Source organism: Athalia rosae, chromosome 5, assembly GCF_917208135.1.
Source record: "Athalia rosae chromosome 5, iyAthRosa1.1, whole genome shotgun sequence".
Lineage (NCBI taxonomy): Eukaryota > Metazoa > Arthropoda > Insecta > Hymenoptera > Athaliidae > Athalia > Athalia rosae.
In genome coordinates, this window is record NC_064030.1 from 15,563,298 (window position 1) to 15,581,422 (window position 18,125).

The 18,125-nt window shown below is 39.9% G+C and overlaps 3 protein-coding genes across 4 annotated transcripts; 1 reads left to right on the top strand and 2 right to left on the bottom strand.

Annotated features, from left to right (window-relative positions):
- Window positions 1–741: 741 nt before the first annotated feature.
- On the bottom strand, window positions 742–10,968 carry LOC105684033 (ras-related protein Rap1). Its single transcript, XM_012397125.3, has 4 exons — window positions 10,262–10,968; window positions 1,575–1,853; window positions 1,191–1,472; window positions 742–1,059 (listed from the first exon to the last, which is right to left on the bottom strand). Exons 2-4 carry the CDS (start codon window positions 1,755–1,757, stop codon window positions 970–972), a joined length of 555 nt encoding a protein of 184 aa, XP_012252548.1. The 5' UTR covers window positions 1,758–1,853; window positions 10,262–10,968; the 3' UTR covers window positions 742–969.
- A 46-nt stretch (window positions 10,969–11,014) lies between these two features.
- On the top strand, window positions 11,015–12,608 carry LOC105684034 (peroxisome biogenesis factor 10). 2 transcript variants are annotated; one of them, XM_048656282.1, is made up of 4 exons: window positions 11,015–11,291; window positions 11,371–11,734; window positions 11,821–12,072; window positions 12,140–12,608. In XM_048656282.1, exons 2-4 carry the CDS (start codon window positions 11,444–11,446, stop codon window positions 12,455–12,457), a joined length of 861 nt encoding a protein of 286 aa, XP_048512239.1. In that variant the 5' UTR covers window positions 11,015–11,291; window positions 11,371–11,443; the 3' UTR covers window positions 12,458–12,608. The 2 variants fall into 2 exon arrangements, with proteins under 2 accessions (XP_048512239.1, XP_012252549.2); XM_012397126.3 differs by having other exon boundaries at window positions 11,025–11,291; window positions 11,422–11,734.
- Window positions 12,609–12,719: 111 nt separating this feature from the next.
- LOC105684032 (myotubularin-related protein 14) lies at window positions 12,720–17,073 on the bottom strand. Its single transcript, XM_012397124.3, has 6 exons — window positions 16,455–17,073; window positions 15,633–16,192; window positions 15,196–15,515; window positions 14,672–15,137; window positions 14,095–14,457; window positions 12,720–14,016 (listed from the first exon to the last, which is right to left on the bottom strand). The coding sequence occupies exons 1-6, from the start codon at window positions 16,539–16,541 to the stop codon at window positions 13,851–13,853; spliced, it is 1,962 nt and encodes a 653-aa protein (XP_012252547.1). The 5' UTR covers window positions 16,542–17,073; the 3' UTR covers window positions 12,720–13,850.
- Between the last annotated feature and the right edge of the window lie 1,052 nt (window positions 17,074–18,125).

Sequence of the window (18,125 nt, forward strand, 5' to 3'; positions counted from 1 at the left end):
ATTTTTTTAATTATTATATTTATTTAATTGGTTTCGTATTTTTTTTTTTTTTTTATTTTTGTATATTTTTTTCGTGTAATTCTTGTTTTTGTTTTTTGTTTTTGTTATTTTGTTTGTTTTGTTGTTTGTTTGTTTGTTGCTGTTGCTGTTGTTGATGTTCTGTTGTTGTTTCCTAAATATATATATATATATATATATTTATAATATTATTATTATTAATTAATAGATTTTTATGCAAAACTCCTACAGTGATAACCGATGTCACGGGGTGATAACATCGTTATTGTGCGCCTACATTCGCGCCCTTCGTACGAGCCACCCCGGACCAACGTATATACAATAATTCCCCCATTTCTATCATTTTACTCCTCTGTCTCTCTCTCTCTTTCTTTCTTTCTCTCTTTCATTCGCTATTTTTTCTTTTTTTTTTTGTTTTTTCGTTTTTGTTACTCCGTATCCCGGCAAATCACTTTTTTATTACTAACGCCCTTCTTTCCTTCTTCTTATTCGAATAACGTTCGGCGCGCCATTTTTTATTTCATTCATTCTCCCCGTTCTTCCGCATCGTCGAAGTCTTCTTTTTCTTCGAGTTTCGTCCTCTTATTGTTAGCCCCATCGCTATCCACCTGCATCGACCGTTTTCGTAATTTTTTTTTTTTTTCTATTCATTCGTATATATTCGTATTTCTTCTACGCAGCGTCACTTATATCGTTACTCTCTTTCATTCCGTTCGAACGTAAATTCCTTCTTCTAAATCTCTACCCTAACCTTCCCTTCCACGGTTTTCTTTTTCTCATTATTTTTCATTTTATTATTTATTTATGATTTGTTGTTTGTTTGTTTGTTTTTTGTTTTTGTTTTGTTTTTTTTATTCTTCTTTCTAACCCCACACTGGTATATATTTATATATATATTTTCGATTTCTTGAGTACAAGGATATAATGGGGGGTTTAGGCCCATAGATTTCCTTACAAAAGTCGGCACAACTTCGGCTTTTTTTGCTTCATCTTTTTCTCAGGTGATTTCTTGTTGATTTGTCGTACCAGATCGTAGAATATCTGAAAGTTGAAAATTCGAAGGTTAAAAGTGGAGTATATTACCCGTTAATTTTTCTAGACGAATGTGATAAATACATTTGGAAATAAAAAACGAAACAGAGAGAAAATAAATAATCATTATTTCTACTCACATCGACGACGTTTATTTTCGCTTTGGCAGAGGTCTCCATGAATGCGCAATTGAATTGCCGGGCTAGATTAACACCCTGGTCCTTGCCGACCACCCTTTCGTCCTCCAAGTCACATTTGTTACCGACGAGTACCATGGGCACGTCGTCCGTATCTTTTACTCGTAGTATTTGTTCCCTCAGGTCTTGAAGGTCATTGAACGTCGATTGTGCCGTTATAGAATATACTAGTACGAAACCCTGGCCATTTTTCATGTACAGATCCCTCATCGCTGTGAATTGTTCCTGCGGAAAAAATTGGGGAAGGGAAATTAAAATTCAAATAAAATCGGAGGCGGCAAATCTTTCCCGAAAAGTTTCCGTCGGTTTTTTTTCTCATCTAGTTACCGTTCCGGCAGTGTCAAGGATCTCCAGCATGCACTGCTGTCCGTCGACCTCCACCTGTTTGCGGTAACTGTCCTCTATGGTGGGATCGTATTTCTCCACGAATATACCTTGTACGAATTGCACGGTGAGGGCGGACTTCCCCACACCACCGCTGCCCAGCACCACTATCTTGTATTCGCGCATTTCGCGGCCTATCTTTTCTGTGCTCCTCTGTCACAGCCGAGGGGTCACCGAATCCGCCACGTCTTGTCCCGCTATTTGTCTGACGGCGAGATAGATCTGGAAAATGAGAAAAAAACGAGGGGATCAGACGCTGCGAAAATACTCCACGTCTCATCGTGTTCGGCATGCTCAATGGTTCGGAAAACGACGAGAATGAGAAGAAAAAAAAAAAAAGAAGAGAAGCGCGGAGACCGGGCCCGGCCACGGAGTACGAAAAATGTGAATAGAGAGGAAAGTCGGTCGAATGTCGACTTGTTGAATCCGGCGACTCCTGGCGGGGCGAAACGGGAGGAAAATTTCTCCGGAAAAAAAACAAAATGGCGGTCAACCGGCTTTGCGGGGAAAACAAGCGTTGTGAGCCGCAATATCAGCCCTCAACGATATCTACGGGGACCGCGTTCCTGCATTTCTGCCTCGAACGGTACGAGGAGAACGTTATCTGCTCCGATGGGCATCGCTGCGCTCCAATGATTTCCCACAGCGAGGAGTGCACAGAGCTCCGCGGTGGATCCAGTCGTGCCCCTAACCCTCTTCGCAACCCCAAAGCCAACGGTAACCTACTCTCCGACGTATCTCGTCGATGTTTATGCCCGGAGGTCGAAGTTACGTACTATTCGTACTCTTCTTCGACGATCGCGAGCTAAAATAGATCATATCGCTTTTCTATTTTCTCACGTTTCTTTCCCTGTGTTTCGAACAGCTCATAGAAGGCACCTTGTCCCACTTATCCCCCGATTGGATTAACTCCACGACCGAAAAGCGGAAACATTATTATTTTTTTTTTTTTATTAAGCACGAAATCGATGCGAAGTTATGAAAATTTGCCGATTACGCTGCGGATTCGCGTTTCGCTATTTGCGCGGTCGTATCTCCTTATCAATTGTTGAAAAATTTGCGCAAATACGCCCACTGATTTGTGCGACAATCGGAACGGGGTTTTTCTATAGACTTGTCAGCTGATTATCGATCCAAATTATATACAAGTATGTATCAGCCTTTACACGGAGGTTATTAAATCTGCGGTGAATCCGAAGCGTCGAAATTAAAATAATTAACTAATTAACGTTTCTCTGCAATCTAAAAGGCATCGTTGCTGCATGGTTGGATTACTGAAAAGGATCGTTATAAAGTGAGCTAATTTATATACCCGTACATATTGTACATATTATGTATATAGATTTAGTATTAAATCGGGCTTTGTTTTGAGACGATCGTTTCTCCCAATATGGAGTAGGTATATAATCCTAAACCAAATTGAATAGCGTTTTACGTTCGAGAATAAATCCCCCCTTCTTCCCCCCCACCCCATCCCACCCCACCCCCCGGATTATTCGATGCTAATTAATTATAAAATACCGAATTGATAATGTCATTGAATCGAGAACGATATTGTACGTGTATCGATCGGTTCGTTCCCCTCTTCTCGTCTATGGTCGTCAAATCTATATTAATCCCGTTCGCATGCGAATTGGAAAGAGACAAAAAAAAGGACACAAAAAAAAAAAAAAAAAAAACAGATTTCCAAACATTTTTCGGAATTGGGGCGAATGGTGGACTGAACCCCGAACCCGAACCACGTCTTTGGTAAACCCGGTGTCCCGACGAGCTTTGAAAGCCATTGTTAAAAAAAAGTGTGCCATCATCATCACGGTCGCACGCTCCCCACGCACCATGTACGTACGTACGTACACCTATGTAACACCTATGTAACTACGTGTGCGTGTACAGTACATAGTTTTTCAATGGTTAGCCGCCTATTTACGGATAATTTCAACGAGCCCCGTGCGAACGTTGACAAACCAAAAAAAAAAATGAAGAAAAAACAGCGCCAAATTCGCAGACCTACGAACGTCGATCGGTAGATTGAATTTATCGTTCATATAATTGTCTGTAATTTGAAGTTTGGAAAAAAAAAGAAAAAAAAAAACATTCGTTCCGCGGTCGTACTTGTTGCGGCCTTAGAATTGAATACGCGAAGTGTCAATTGTTGGCGATACGTAGTTGGCAAGCCTGGCCGGATTTTCTGCTGCCTACTGACTAGAATTGATAACGACGTGTTAACGTTCGCGTTGGGGGGATTCAATATGGTTAAATAAAGCAGCTGCTATTTTGTTCCAACTTTTCCCTTCTCGAACTCCTCCGCACTTCTCGTTCAACGCCAAGCAATCTCCATACGTACTATAAATTAAGGTGGTACAGTTCGCCCAGCTTCGGTCGGGTTGCTGCACCGAAGGGTGGAGCTCGAACAGCGATTCGATTTACTTGATCTAGTTTTTTTTTTTTTTTCCTTTCGATTATCTTCAACTATTTTTTTTTCTTCATTCAATTTTTTCCCCCAGATTACGAAATACCGCATCTTCAACGTTGATCGATTCGATCTCGTAATAATAGTTATCAACGAATGAATGAATATGCAAAATAGATTGAAAAAAAAATAAAGATCGTAAACCACGAGCTTAAAAACGTGCCAATTCATTGTACCATGATTCGTATCTAGGTATACTGATGTATACGTGTAACTTAAGCTCGTTATTTAAAAAAAATTTTTCGTCATTGCATCGTTCAACTTAATTTTTTTGTTTTGCAATCTCCTGCAAACTTATTCCGAAGTCATTCTAAAATACAAGAAACTGAAAAAAAAAGAGAAGAAAAAATTGAATTGCTCCAACGACCGAAAGAATAATTTTTCCATCCATGTATGTAAGTATGTATACGTAATGTACGTAACATAAATTTCTAAAAGTGCAGAGATATCGATCGTTTTGTACAAACTGGAAATTTAATGACAAAACTTTGTTAAGGATGGTCGGACGGTCGGATGGGTTGACAGGGTAGATTGTAGGTACATAACATTCGAGGTATATAAACGCGCATGTATTAATTCTGTGTATGTATATTATGTACATGTATATATTCAATGCAGCGGCAGAAGCAGAAGCAGCAGCAGCAGGCAGCAGGCAGCAGAAGCAGTAACCGGTCGGTCGGTTGTGGTGGAATTAGGTGAACTGACGTGGAAATTTTGACCCCTTGTGACACGCCCGCAGGTCGTTAATGCCGTCTATATACCGTGCGTACATATGTACCTGCAGTCCATCTCCCTCCCGTTCGCATCCCCCGTTTTTTTTTTTCTTCTTTTAGTTTTTTTTCTTTTCGTTTTTTTAAAGTTATTTTTCCTTCTTTTTAATCCGTTTCTAGTTTGTTTTTTTTTCCTTCTTTTTCTCTTTTCGCTCCGTTATGCTTCACTTCTCCTCTCTTAGTTTTGGAAAAAACGAAGCCGCGGTGCAGCCTGCACCATCGCCTGTCCACGGTGTATCGAATTCCGCGTCTGCGGCCGCGCTTCGGAGATTATCCAAAGCGCTTCGCGATCCTCGACTTTTTCTTTATTAAAAACGACCAAGGATTACACGGTACGGTATAAAAGTTTTCTAGTTTCGTAACACGCGCGTACACCGTATTCTATGTGGACATGAAATCCTTGCATCCGCTACCACATCCTCAGAGATTACATATATAATATAATATATAACGTGATATATTAGCACCGCGATTAGGTCTCGGGAGATTTTCATCTCGTTGGCTAAAAACGTTTTTCTCTTCGCTTGTTTTCTCGATTTTTTCGCGTCCGCGTTTCATGCACTTTGAGAATCGCGGGATGAGTCGATCTTCGGATCCGCACCGCGGCCGGGTTTTAAAAAAAAAAAATAAAAAATCAGAAAAATCAGAAAAATCCGCGCGGGCGGAGAATGAATTTTTCAGTCCCTCATCCGCCTCACCTTGTACGCACGTATATATATATATTAAATATATTACATCTGCCGGAGCAATTTGGCGAATAAATTGCGCGGAGGAGCTGCATAAAAAATATTATACGATATGTGCAGGCTAGAGAAAAACAACGTCGATGAAAACTGAGGGCGGTTGACGCTACCCTTTTTTTCTCGCCTCTCTTTCATTTGGATGAATTTTTTTTCACTACCCTCCTTCGTTTCGGCTGGGCGCGTGGGATTTTATAATTCTACGATTTGAAGCTAATACAACACGGCAATTATCGAGGGGTGCGGGAGGGTGGGTGACGACGAGAAAATCGTGGACTGCACATCGGCACACATGTACGCAAGGTACATAATTCCATGACTCACGAGCCCCGGGGGGCGGCGTTTCGTCTGATTCATGATTAAATTTTAACCGTCCATTTCGTTGTTTCACGGTATATCATAGCCCAAAAGTCGTTCACAGTTAGTTGATCATCAATGCCCGTTTGATATCTATGTGTATCTATGTGTACCCGTACGTACAGTGGGGGTCGAATACGAACGCGAGTACGAATAAAAAAAACAGAAAAATTGTACATTAAACGATGAGTCAATTTGAGTCATGGTATTGTTACTCCTCCATTTTACCGGGTAAACTACTCGTTACGTCTCCACAAACATATGTCCATATACATAAATGTGTATATATAGTGACCTTGAAGCATCTCTGGACGGTGCGTCTCCAAAATTGGTTGCGTGCAGGGCCAGTTCATCGTGGAGTGGAAAAAAAAAAAGGGACAAAAGGAAAAGACGACGGAGTGGAAAAAAAAGCGACGAAACAAAAAAAATTAAAGGAGCGATTCTCTCTCGAGATAAAAAGAGACGTTCCGCACCCCACACTTTTTACATCCGTAATACGTAGGTACAGCTCGTACCTGCCTGTGTGAATATATGTATAATGTACACGGTGGTGATTTGAAACAAAATATTGAGTTGGGAACACGTTACGTTGTGTCGTAAAATCAAATCTCTCCTGTTTTGTGAGAATAGTTTTTCAAATTCATCGAACGACGCTTCTTTTATTTGGTTCATCTTACACGTATACAAATATATGCGCTCTGCTTTCCGTATCTGGATATTAATTTTTCTCACTCGCATTGGGTGCTGACCGCGATTCGCGAAAAAAAATACACGTCTACGCAAAGCTCGCGTCGCTTTTCTGTCTTTTATGCGAGCGAATGACAAGTGGATACGTACGAACGTTCGTGGATGATGTATTTTTATTTCGGAATGATAACAATATCGTTTTTTTTTTCTTTTTTTTTTTCCTCCTCTTCATTTTGTCATTTTCATTTTTTTTTTTTTCTCTCTCATCGTTTTTAACGCCGTGAAGAACGAGCTCGTGGGAAGCTGCGGATGAACGGATGACGTAACGACTGAGACTCATAACGTCCGGAACAATGAATTGCCGCGGAGGGAGTCGAGGGAAAACAGGTGCGGGGATAATTTCTTTTTTTCCTTTTTCGTTTTTTCGTTTTTTCGTTTTTTTTTTTTTTCCAAATAAAGTATTAATCCTACGAGGTAACCGAAACGTTTTCTTTTCTTTTTTTCTTTCTTTTTTTTTTTTTTCATCAACTCGGGCCACGTACTGATTAGAGTCGGAAGGAAAAACTGGAGAGCGAATTATTGAACGAGAAGGGGTACTGAGGCGCTACGTATTCCTAATTAAACAGACGCTACGATTAATCATCCCATTATAATTAATGCAGGACTTTGGAAGATGACTCTTTTACGTAATAAAAGGAAACAGTGATTTCATAATCCAGTCACCGTGATATTTGACTCATTTGTAATTGGAATACAGAAAAATATAAAAATGCAGGAATTTCTGCTCGGACGGAATTTTTTCATTCGTTCGTTGAAAAAACTTTCAGCTATTCTACTCTCTCGTCGAAGATAACACGATCACGGTCCGAAGATTTCGATACCGCGCGGCCCGAAATCTGGGGGTTTTTCGTGTCGTCGGCAAAATTAGTGAATGACGGGGATGCCCCGGGGTGATTTTCTCCTCGTTTTTCTTCTCCACGATTTTCTTCCACCACTTTTACTCGTTCGTATCGCTGCATCGGCAGCGCCGAGGCGAGTTTCGTCTCGCGAAACTAATGACCCCAACGACGTTGTATTTTAAATATAGAACATGTGCACAAAGCTACGAAGTTTCGAGAGAAGACGAAAACGAAGACCAAGAAGAAGACGAAGACGAAGAAGACGAAAAAGAAGAAGAAGAAGCCTTTGTAGTGTCGACTCCGTGGATATCACGTAGGGTAAGAAGTATATCTGCGAATACGTTTCGCATCGCGCCGCGAAATGTGACGTGTGACTTTGGGAAGTCGAAGTCCGCTGGATTTACGCTAAATTTTCACGGACAAAGGAAACGCGAGTGTCGTTCACGTGTAGGTACCCCGGCGCACGCCGGCTGGACGTGTGCGACGAGAGTTTCGAAGAGATAATTAATTGGATACAAAATTCGCTGACGATTCGATAGCGCCTCTCGTTTATCAGATCGTTAAGCGCGCGTCTTACCGCACTGTTATGGTACACGGCTGAAACGGAAATGCGGTTTTCGAAGGATACAGAATTGTACGTACGCGTCCTTCTCAGATGCTATCGAATTACAATAGTCTCTGCGTCGTGTCGTTTAAATTTTACTAATTCAACGAAGTAAAAGAAAAAAAAACTCAAACTCAAACTTCGTAAGAGATAAAGACATCGGGTAGGTATCCCAAAACCAATTCGAATCACCTTTCCTTTTTTTTTCTCCAGGCCTAGTCACGACACGTGCTTTTTCCGGCTCAAAAAAAAAAAAAAAAAAACAGAACAAAGTAAAGTAAATAAACTGAACTGGAAAAGTGCATTTCGTGGAATGCCGGAGAGATAACGAGAGTACTGAAATTTTTAGTTGTTCAGTTTGTGGGGCAAAAAATCGATGTGAATGAAAAACTGATCGGTCTGAGGTATGTGTATTATTACAGGTACGACGTAGGTGTATTTGATAAATCGATATACCGATAATAAAAAATTAGGAGTAGAAAAAGAAGAGAAGAAAAAAAAAAAAAAAAAAACGAAATAAGGAAGGAAAAAAATATTGCCGGCAACAGCAGCCGGCCACCAGAAACGTTGATTATTATAATAAAGGCCTCGGTATTGAGTAATATTATCACAACTTATCTAAGTTCAGCTTGTTTCAGGTTGTATATATGTCATCCCCTGCAGATAATGCGGACATCGTAATAATAACGTGTAGAGTGAAGGGTGTTCTTTTTACTTTTTAGCTTTTTTTCTCCCTATAAATATATCCGGACGGAATTTTATTACCATCTCGTGTAATGACAACGTCGGTTTCCCTCTCCTCCTCCTCCTCCTTCTCCTCCCGATCTGTATCGTTCGAATAATTAAGTTTGCGGTATGAAAAGTCTCGGCTTGTTTCCGAATCGACGATTTATAATATTGCCGTTTTTTACCGTCGTCGACTTTTATGCCGTCATTCACCGATCGACGGTTCGTGAACTTAAAGTGTACGTCTTTTTGGAAACATCGTAAAATTGAATCGCGCGATTCGCACGTTCGAATTTAATGATCAATTAAAAATGAACACGTGAATGATACATCCGCCGTAATCATTGGATGAGGAAAATCAATATGGCGGGTGCTGCTCTCACTGCAGGGCAAAATTCAACACGTAAAACGGTCCAGACTATCCTTCTATTCCCCTACTTCACATCGGGTTTAAGGGTTAATTAATAATTAACTCGTTCCAACAGTTAACGGCGTGCTTGAAATTCTCCGATACGTTAATAAAAGGAGAAAAAACAGTTCTAAATTCCAAACATCCATGCACACCGTAACGCAGAGGTTATGATACTAAACAAATATGCATGAAACAAAGTTTTTTTTTTCTTGCACATCTTTGCCTGGATTTCATTTCTCTTTTGTTTTTTCTTAGTTGAATATTCTCCTGCCGTTTCACGGTGTCATTAACTGTCATTGTTAGTTTGAAATTCGCCAATTTTGCGCCAAATTTTGTAATCTCAATTTCGAGGTGACTGGTTCTTTTTTTTTTTTTTTTTTGTTTCCAAAGATAATACCGTCGGTATTGTCATAGCGATAATTTATCGTCGTTAAATGATAAAAGATAAAGAAAACTTAGATTCGTGAAAGCAGAAAATTATTTGAAGAGAATTTAACAACGCCTGAAATCATGTGAATGGATGAGAAAAAAAAAAGCACTGGCGTAGGACGTTGAAGGAATGGGACATGGGTTGTTGCTGCAGTTTCTTGCAGAAATGTGCAATGATTCCATATATCATCGATAGAATTCCGGTTAAATTATCGAAGCATACGTCATCGTGCGAATTGGTTATCGAGCCGCAAGTAATTGGAAAATTTTCTTTCATATTTCGTGAGGTTTATCTTCTTTCGAACATTAACGTCATGGGGGGGCCGGCCTGGCGTCGACCAACGAAGAGAGAGGGAGCGAGAGAATGTGGCAAGACAAGAAGAAAAAGTAATGTAATCGTGCACCAAACTTGGAAGAACACTGAACCAGCATGAAGTCGGTTATAGGAAAGAAAAGTTCAATTAGAATCGTGGGCGTTCACATCGGGACGAAATAATTGTAACCAGGGTATCAATGCAGCAATTTTTACGACTCACCTGACGCCTATCTCGCGTTTGGTATATCCGTAGTTTTCTTTTTTGGCAATCTTTTTTCTCCTCGTTAATCCAAAAATTTATATCGATACGGTCGTTTAACGCCTCTTATATTTCCCACTGAGATCAGAATCCGGTTGTTTCCTGTCGTCCGCCTTATTAAATCGTCGCCGTTGATGGTTCTGATGGTTCTGCTTCTGCTGTCGCTGTCGCTGCTACTACACCGCCATGACTTTACGTAGGGAAAATATACTACTATATAGTACTTTTATAGGAACACTCGATTTTATCGAGTGTGACACTTGCAAAGTAGTACGAAAGAAACTCAACAAAAAAAAGAACTATCGTCCCTCGGTTCAACGAATCACTTTTTATTTCGTCAAACTTCACGGCGTTCCACTTGTTCGGTTTTACCAAATATAACGATCAGTGAAAATCCAACAGCAGCAGCGAGCAGGGTAGTAGCACTTCTCTCAATTGTGAAACTGTTTTAATCACCTTCGAAAATATACATTTACTTAAAAACTTATCAATGGTTAATGAAATTTCATGTACAAAAACTGTCTATTTATTTTTATATTATTATCATTCGTCGACGAATTGTCCTTACGACGAATTTAATTTTCTCAAAGAACCGGGGCGAAGGATTATTTTTTACTATAGGACGCCCGGCGAATCGGAATTCTACCGTTATCTAGGGCGATGCCTACTCTCTTCGCCGCAACTCGAACTCGCCCTGTCTTTCATTGGCACGTAGGGTACCTCTTGAGCATAGACTTTGGTCCTACCAATAATTCGACCAATCGTAAACCGTTTTACTTCGTCAACGACCAATAACCGACCAGCTCTCATACGGACAACGTCATTCTACAGTCTACCAACGTTATGGTACACGCTTAGTCACACGCAGTCGTACATCCGGATCGCAAGTTTATGCGACAACATTTTATCCACATAGTTAGATCGCGGTTTCAATTTTTTTCACGAAAGATTGCGGATAACATTTTTCAAACTGACCAACCCCGGAGTCGAGGTAATAACTTTTTCCATAGAATCATATTTTTCCATCACCATTAATGGCGAGGGCTACGATCCCGTTAACTTTTTTTCAGTTGGTAGCCCTGAACGGCAGGAAATCTCAAACACTATCCATTGTTTTGCAGAATTTCGAAAGATCTTACAACAATGGAAAAAGCTACTCGACGCGCCGTGAATTCGAGAAATGCGAGTCAAGCGGAGATACTGAGATCCCGCCAAAGGGACGACCTATTCGCGAATAATCTTCGCGATAATCTGTCCGAATTGTTGCACAAAATTGGCGGTAAGAAATTACTTCTTCAGATAGCCCAGTCCGAGCTGCCGGCGAAACTCGCCTACTTCATCGTCACGACTGGAATGAACAATCAAACGATCGGCGAAGAGTACACGGGCATTATACAGGCCGATGTAGAAGCCAGAAAGATCCCTTCGTTGGGCGTGGGTATACCCATTCCTCCTCCCCTCAAAATTTGGCAAAAAAAAAAAAAAAAAAAAAAAAAAGAACATGAATTTTCATTCTTCAGGCAAGAACGCTCGCAGTGCTGTTCGAATTTTTCGGCGAACAAGCCTTGATAAAATTGCTGGAGAGACTTTTGACCTCCATAAATCATCCCCAGAGCGAACTCAGACCCGAAGCGGTTAATTTTTTGAATCCGTTTTTAACGAGACTGAAAATCGTGATACCCTTGATGATCCAGGCGCATCGAGGTCTCTTTTATATTTTCGGTCGTTATTACACACTGGGAAAGAGATTGACCGGTGTGAATTACGTGAAGGTAAAAAATTGAGGGAACGATTTTCGGGTTCGAGTTGCAGTCCCATTTTTTTTTTGAATTTTCGCAGGTCTACGGACGTCGTCCTCCGGAGCAAATAAATTGGGCCCTCCGTCTGCTCGGGGCAGCAACTTTAGCGCAATGTGCGTTAAAGTTGTGGCGTATGAGGTATCTCGAAGATCCGAAGATCTGCGACGTTGGAAACGACTTCAAATCAGCGTTAGGGAATTGTCAATTATGCCTCGAAGCTGTTCCAACGAGCGCGACACCCTGCGGTCATCTTTTCTGCTGGCAATGTCTCGCGGATTGGCTTTCGAGCAGACCGCAGTGCCCGTTATGCAGGGAATACGCGCATCCTTCGAGAATTATTCATTTATTGAACATGTGAACGTGTGAAACGAGAATAACAATCAGCTCGTTCGTTGCAAGTCATGAAATCGAGAATGTACGATGAATTGATTTCAATATTCCTGTACATATGTGTATATTATTTCGTTTTTACTGTTACAAATAAAGTTGTTCGTTTTATATTTCTAACATTTTTTCCCACAATGAATGATTTCTACGAATACCCGATTATCGAAAGGCTTCGTTTTCCATTGAAATTTGAGGAGAGAAATTCGCTGCATGTGATAAATAAATTTCAAAAAATCGGTATATTAAATTTTCATTTTAGTTGGCTTTCGTTTTAGTCAAAATAATAATGGCGATAATCGTCTTATAATTAATAATGCTACGCAGTTAATCACATTTCGAATATCCAGTTTAGGTAATTTGCAAGTTGTGTCTTCTCTTATTATTCCATCAATCTTATTAACAACTAGAGAAACGATTATCGTTCGTTTCGTCTAAAAATTTGTACAATATATCGTGTCAACTTATGTCGAGTCCAGCATTTTTATCGATGTACAATATTACTGTAAAAATTCTATCACCGGACACCATCGATTCGATCATTTAATTTGGATATATTCTTCACCGTTCGATATACACACTATTTTTTCTATCTCCTTTTCCTTTTTGACTAAAATAAAAAGATACGCAGATTCTTGCTCCTCGCACAACTACAGCCGATCGGCTGATTTCTTCACTTTCGGTTTTAATTCTTACTGGAAGATATCTATTACTTATTATAATTGTGAAAAAATTGTCAAACCGAAGGTGAAGAAATTACTTCAAACATCATTCGTCACCCACTTTATTTTAACATTCGACTCTAGTATCAGTACGTACGATTTTGTCCAACTCTTTTTTTTTTTTTGTTTAAATCTTTTTTCACTAATTATCATCAGTTCGTTCTATGGTTATTTTAATTGTATAAGCGCTCTTCGAACGCATTGCGTTAACGGTTTCATTTAAATTCTATAATAAATACAAACGTACGATAACATAATTGTAATAGCTAATTAGGCGCGAGATTAATTATATTTACTTCAAGATTTCGATAATAATTATGAAAAAACAACGTACAATATATTATAATAGTATATACAAAAATAACAAGTTTTCATTATTATTATTAATATTATTATTTTAATAACGTTAGGTAAGAACACGACCGTGCTAATTTTTTTTTCTCTTCTTGAGCTCGGTATTATAGAACCTACTTAGGTACGACGCTGAAATATACGTACTTTCAACAACGATCGTTATGATCATCTGAGGTTACGATTGATTTTATGTGTTATAAAATTTTTTTAGTTGAATCAAAGAATCAATAACGATAAATTCATGGTTAGGATGAAGGGAAGCGTTGATTCATTGGTTGCACCATATTTAGGTCACAACGATGTACGCTGTACTGAAAGGATACCAACTTTTTCTGCAAAATTGCCGAGCAAGTTACCTAATGCGGAATCGGAACCATCTTTGAACTTGAACCCGATCGTGGAACAATATCCGTTGTAAAATAACGTTCTCACACTTTCCAGTCGTTCCTTCCGTCTCCTGAAAGTAGACAAATGACAGCTTAAGTTTCAGGGAGTCCTCCGATTGGTCGACAAGATTCATTGCATAGTCACGCACTGTGTAAGATGATCCGACGCCGCTTGAGATAAACATTCATCTTCGATAATTGTGGTACTAGATTCCTGAGAAGTTTGTCCTGGACATGCTTCGAACATTTGTCTAGAGACTGTTGAACACGTTGCACTGTTAGCTTCTAAAGCGGAAGCATTGGCGCTTGTGGACCCACGGAGACTTCCGGTTCCCGATATCATCTGCCACGATCCGCCGCTCACAGAAGAAGATGATTCGTTCCTCTGACGGAATCTCCCTGGTACGGGAACGGCAACTGGAGAGGTACGATTGGGAGGCAAAGGTGACCGAGGTCCCAGTCCTCCACCTTCCCAGTTTTGAGTAGAGTAAAATGTCCACGGAACCACGTTTCTGTGGAAATAAAAGTCACGATTAGGAGGTTAATTAAAAAACAAAAGTTGTCGAGTTGTTTTTTTTTTTTTTATAACCAACTTTGTGTTCGGGAACATGGAACAGGAACAGAATATGTCAAGAAATGGATCGGGAATCACTGTGGAAACGGGATTCATTAGTGAGGAAGGAAATGTTTTTTATTTTAACCATAGTTTTAACATAATTTTATTACCCGTTGCTGTGAGCCTCGTCATGGTTCTCGTTAGAAGCGCCGGGAAATACGGAGGGTGGATTATTGTCTTGACTGTCGCGACTGTTTTGACTGACAGAACTGCACCAACTGTTCAGACTTAAGTTTGAACTGACAGAGCTTAGCGTAACGACTGATTCACTGTCAAACATAACGTTGTCAAGTTGCGAATCACTGTCATTACGCAAAACGGGGTGCCTAGTTCTCGAACACCTCGGACTGAGGACACTGTATTCGTCATCGACTATATGCTTCAAAAAGTAAAAGCAGAAGAAAAATATTTCTTCACCTTTACTCAGTCTGTCTTCCAAGTTGTGACCAAATAACATCCAATCGTATGCTATTGTGAAGTAGAGTATTTGGTGTGCGTTTAAAGACTGATGAATAACACCGTCTGCCCATAAACTTAGTCTTAACAAAGAAACGAATAACGGAGTACGGTCCCAACCTGAAATTCAATATTGAGTTAATTGCAATTTTGACGATATGGACGAGTTGAATCTTACCAGAAATACAGTGGATGAGTAAACCATTTCCACTGTCTGTAAGATATCGTAAAACTAGCTTCATATAGTTCTGAGTGAGCTTGACTAGGTCCCATATTTTGTACTGATCCCAGTTGACCCTGAGTTGTGTTGAAACCAGGTCTTCTGGGACTCCGATTGTGGCATCGACATGTGCTTGGCTCCAGTCGAATACCAAACCTTTGGCAATGTAATCATTGTCTCGGTATTCTCTAAAGAATTCACACCCAGGATATGGCAGTGAGATTATAGTAAAGTCAGAGTACCTCTTCTCTTTGTCGACCTTTTCTGAAGATGTGACACTGCCAAATTTAATTGAATGAAGGAAATAAATTATTGAAACTTCACGAGGCACTATGTTGACGGTAGTTTGTGCCTGATAAGGCACAATTCGAAAATTAATTCTGTGAAAGACTTACTTCATTCCGAATTTTACTTTCTTCTTTTCAACCATGAAATCCACAATTGTTCCAACGTTGAGAGTCTTGAGCAGCTTGATATCTTGGTTTCTAACTCTATCGAACAGCTGCCAATCCCCAGAGACAAATTCTCCACCTGTAGCTTCGTCTACTTCGTCATCTGGTGGTAGACCGATGGCTCCTCCATCGTTACCAGAGAAGAAGTAGTCGAGGCCCGATCTCCCATATATTTCTGGTCCTCCTGAGAGTGTGGCGGATCGACAGATGTGTTTACCCTTATAGAGTATAACAGGCAAGGGAAACCTTGCTCTACATCTGGCAAACCTTGCATTCTTCATCAGATCTCTGAGCTTATTAACATCATAGATACTTTCGTATATAGTATCGGTAGTCCTCGGAGGAGGTGGTGTCTCTGAGGTTGGACCTCTTGTTTTTTCATATTCAAAAACTATGAGGTGACTTGGATAATGGGCACTTAATTCTCCTCCATTATTGCTTATAACAGAGTGACTGTAGTCTACATCAGAAAGCAACAGACACCGCTGCATTATACCCTGACTCTGCAAGGGGCAGATAAAAGCAGATAAAACTTTATCTAGGCTCATATCATCCAACATATCATTCATTCGGGTTACAACTAGTAAGAAAAAAGGAGTTGGAGACAAGTAGAGGAGGGGAATGATAACAACAGGTTTATTTGTTCTTTCAATGCGATTTTTCTTTCGTATATCATTCCTTAATAACTGATGGACAAGCAGCATGCTCATAACCTAATTCGACATAACCTAGAGTACGATCAAGTAATTTTAATTTTAAGGTTACCGTGCTGTCAGCGTCCTTGGCGCGATACGTATTTTTGGCAAAATGGCCGAGAAGATCTTGGAGGTCTTGTGGCTTGATTTCAGTCATGATTTAATCTGTTTATTCGGTGATTCTAAATTCTATTTGATAGAATTGTATTTCGTATTCGTATATCCGATTCGGAGTTGCGTTTAGTTCGACTGGGTTGGGTTGGGTCGGAATTTTCGGCACCCTTAACCCGCCATCCTTTTTTTCGCAGTAGCAACTGATTTCTCCAAACAGATTTTCACGTGGGCGATAATATTGGTACCAGGTTATACAGTTGAACACTAATAGATTCGAGGGGCGTACCGACAACCACCGACCCCACGCCTTGCTTTAGTTTTTCGACAATAACAAATACTAATTATTGTGAGACACGGCCATCGAGTCACGCCGACACGATTTCAAAGAGATGATCGCAGATGAAAGCGATCTAAACTAACGTTTGACATTATTACAATATGTGTATATCAACTCTTTATCAATGAACAATTTTTTTATCTCACTTTTTATCAATGGTTAAGAATAAAAAGACAGCAAAATTGTTCTGACAAAGAGTGCACGTGAACCTTTCTCAATACATGTAATATTTAGAACTTTTTGCATTCTTCTCGCATGCTGCTATCAAGCATACAAAAAAATTGCAAAAAACTTCCTCGACGATCAGAGTAGACTCTATTCTCCAAGTTCTCGCCGATTGCTGATCATTCCTCGAGTAGCAATGGCTGATAAAATGGCGCCCTGAAATCATCTCCCGGAAATTCTTCGACTCACTTCCGGTAGATGGCGGAAGTTGGGTGTGGCCTGAACTGGTCTGAATTACGTCTTAACCTACTCACGACTAAACTTCGTATTCAAACACCACACTGGTAGGTATTTAGTATTTTAGTTACAGTCGACGATAACGACTATTTGCGTCGGTCTCGAGTTTAATGCCGCCACACAGTTATCGTATAACTGGCCAGCCAAACTGTATTCGATTATCTTCGAACTTTGATGTAGGAACTACATCGTATGTATTTTAGGTAAACAAGATCTAAGTCGTAAAAACTGCATTCCGATCCGGATTCATTCTGGCGCATATCTGTTCAAAGCGACATTTGTAATCAGAAGAATGTAGACGATAAGAAGTGATAATTAACAGAACATTTGCTGTGTTTGTATACATCACGATTAAGAGCATACGTACAACATGCATAAATTTACATTAGTTTTAATTGCATTAATCTTGCATTATGTTAATGAACTTATTGCACATTATAATGTGGTAAATGTCGTACGTTATTGAATTGATATCCAAAATCGGTGTTTAACACTTTCCGTTCATTTCGCGACTGCAGCGGTAGACCTGAAAACACTAATTGCAATTAATTAGCCGCATGGTTTTTAATCAAACCGATCGATTCGTCGATAACTAATAACCACATTGTCATCCTGTGTATTGGTTTGAATATCATCGTGTCGTAGACAACGTGTGAAAATTCACATTCACAGTGGCATTCGAGCACGTCCTTTTCCGTTTTTTATCCGAACGATTATTTTATTATTCAAGAAATATCAAGACAGAATAAATAGCCTCGATAATATCGGACGGAGAGGACTGCGGGGAATATGGTATCGGGAAACCGATGATAAAAATTTATTATCAAA

What these genes read in the sequence shown, in the direction of transcription:
- LOC105684033 (XM_012397125.3), bottom strand. Translation starts at nt 1,757, where the DNA reads ATGCGCGAATACAAGATAGTGGTGCTGGGCAGCGGTGGTGTGGGGAAG. An exon ending in TCCTTGACACTGCCGGAACG is followed by an intron (nt 1,473 to 1,574) that starts GTAACTAGATGA and finishes TTTTTTCCGCAG; the next exon opens with GAACAATTCACAGCGATGAG. An exon ending in CGAAAATAAACGTCGTCGAT is followed by an intron (nt 1,060 to 1,190) that starts GTGAGTAGAAAT and finishes TTCAACTTTCAG; the next exon opens with ATATTCTACGATCTGGTACG.
- LOC105684034 (XM_048656282.1), top strand. Translation starts at nt 11,444, where the DNA reads ATGGAAAAAGCTACTCGACGCGCCGTGAATTCGAGAAATGCGAGTCAA. An exon ending in GAAAGATCCCTTCGTTGGGC is followed by an intron (nt 11,735 to 11,820) that starts GTGGGTATACCC and finishes TTCATTCTTCAG; the next exon opens with GCAAGAACGCTCGCAGTGCT. An exon ending in CCGGTGTGAATTACGTGAAG is followed by an intron (nt 12,073 to 12,139) that starts GTAAAAAATTGA and finishes GAATTTTCGCAG; the next exon opens with GTCTACGGACGTCGTCCTCC.
- LOC105684032 (XM_012397124.3), bottom strand. Translation starts at nt 16,541, where the DNA reads ATGACTGAAATCAAGCCACAAGACCTCCAAGATCTTCTCGGCCATTTT. An exon ending in ACTCATCCACTGTATTTCTG is followed by an intron (nt 15,138 to 15,195) that starts GTAAGATTCAAC and finishes ATTGAATTTCAG; the next exon opens with GTTGGGACCGTACTCCGTTA. An exon ending in GACGAGGCTCACAGCAACGG is followed by an intron (nt 14,458 to 14,671) that starts GTAATAAAATTA and finishes TTATTTCCACAG; the next exon opens with AAACGTGGTTCCGTGGACAT.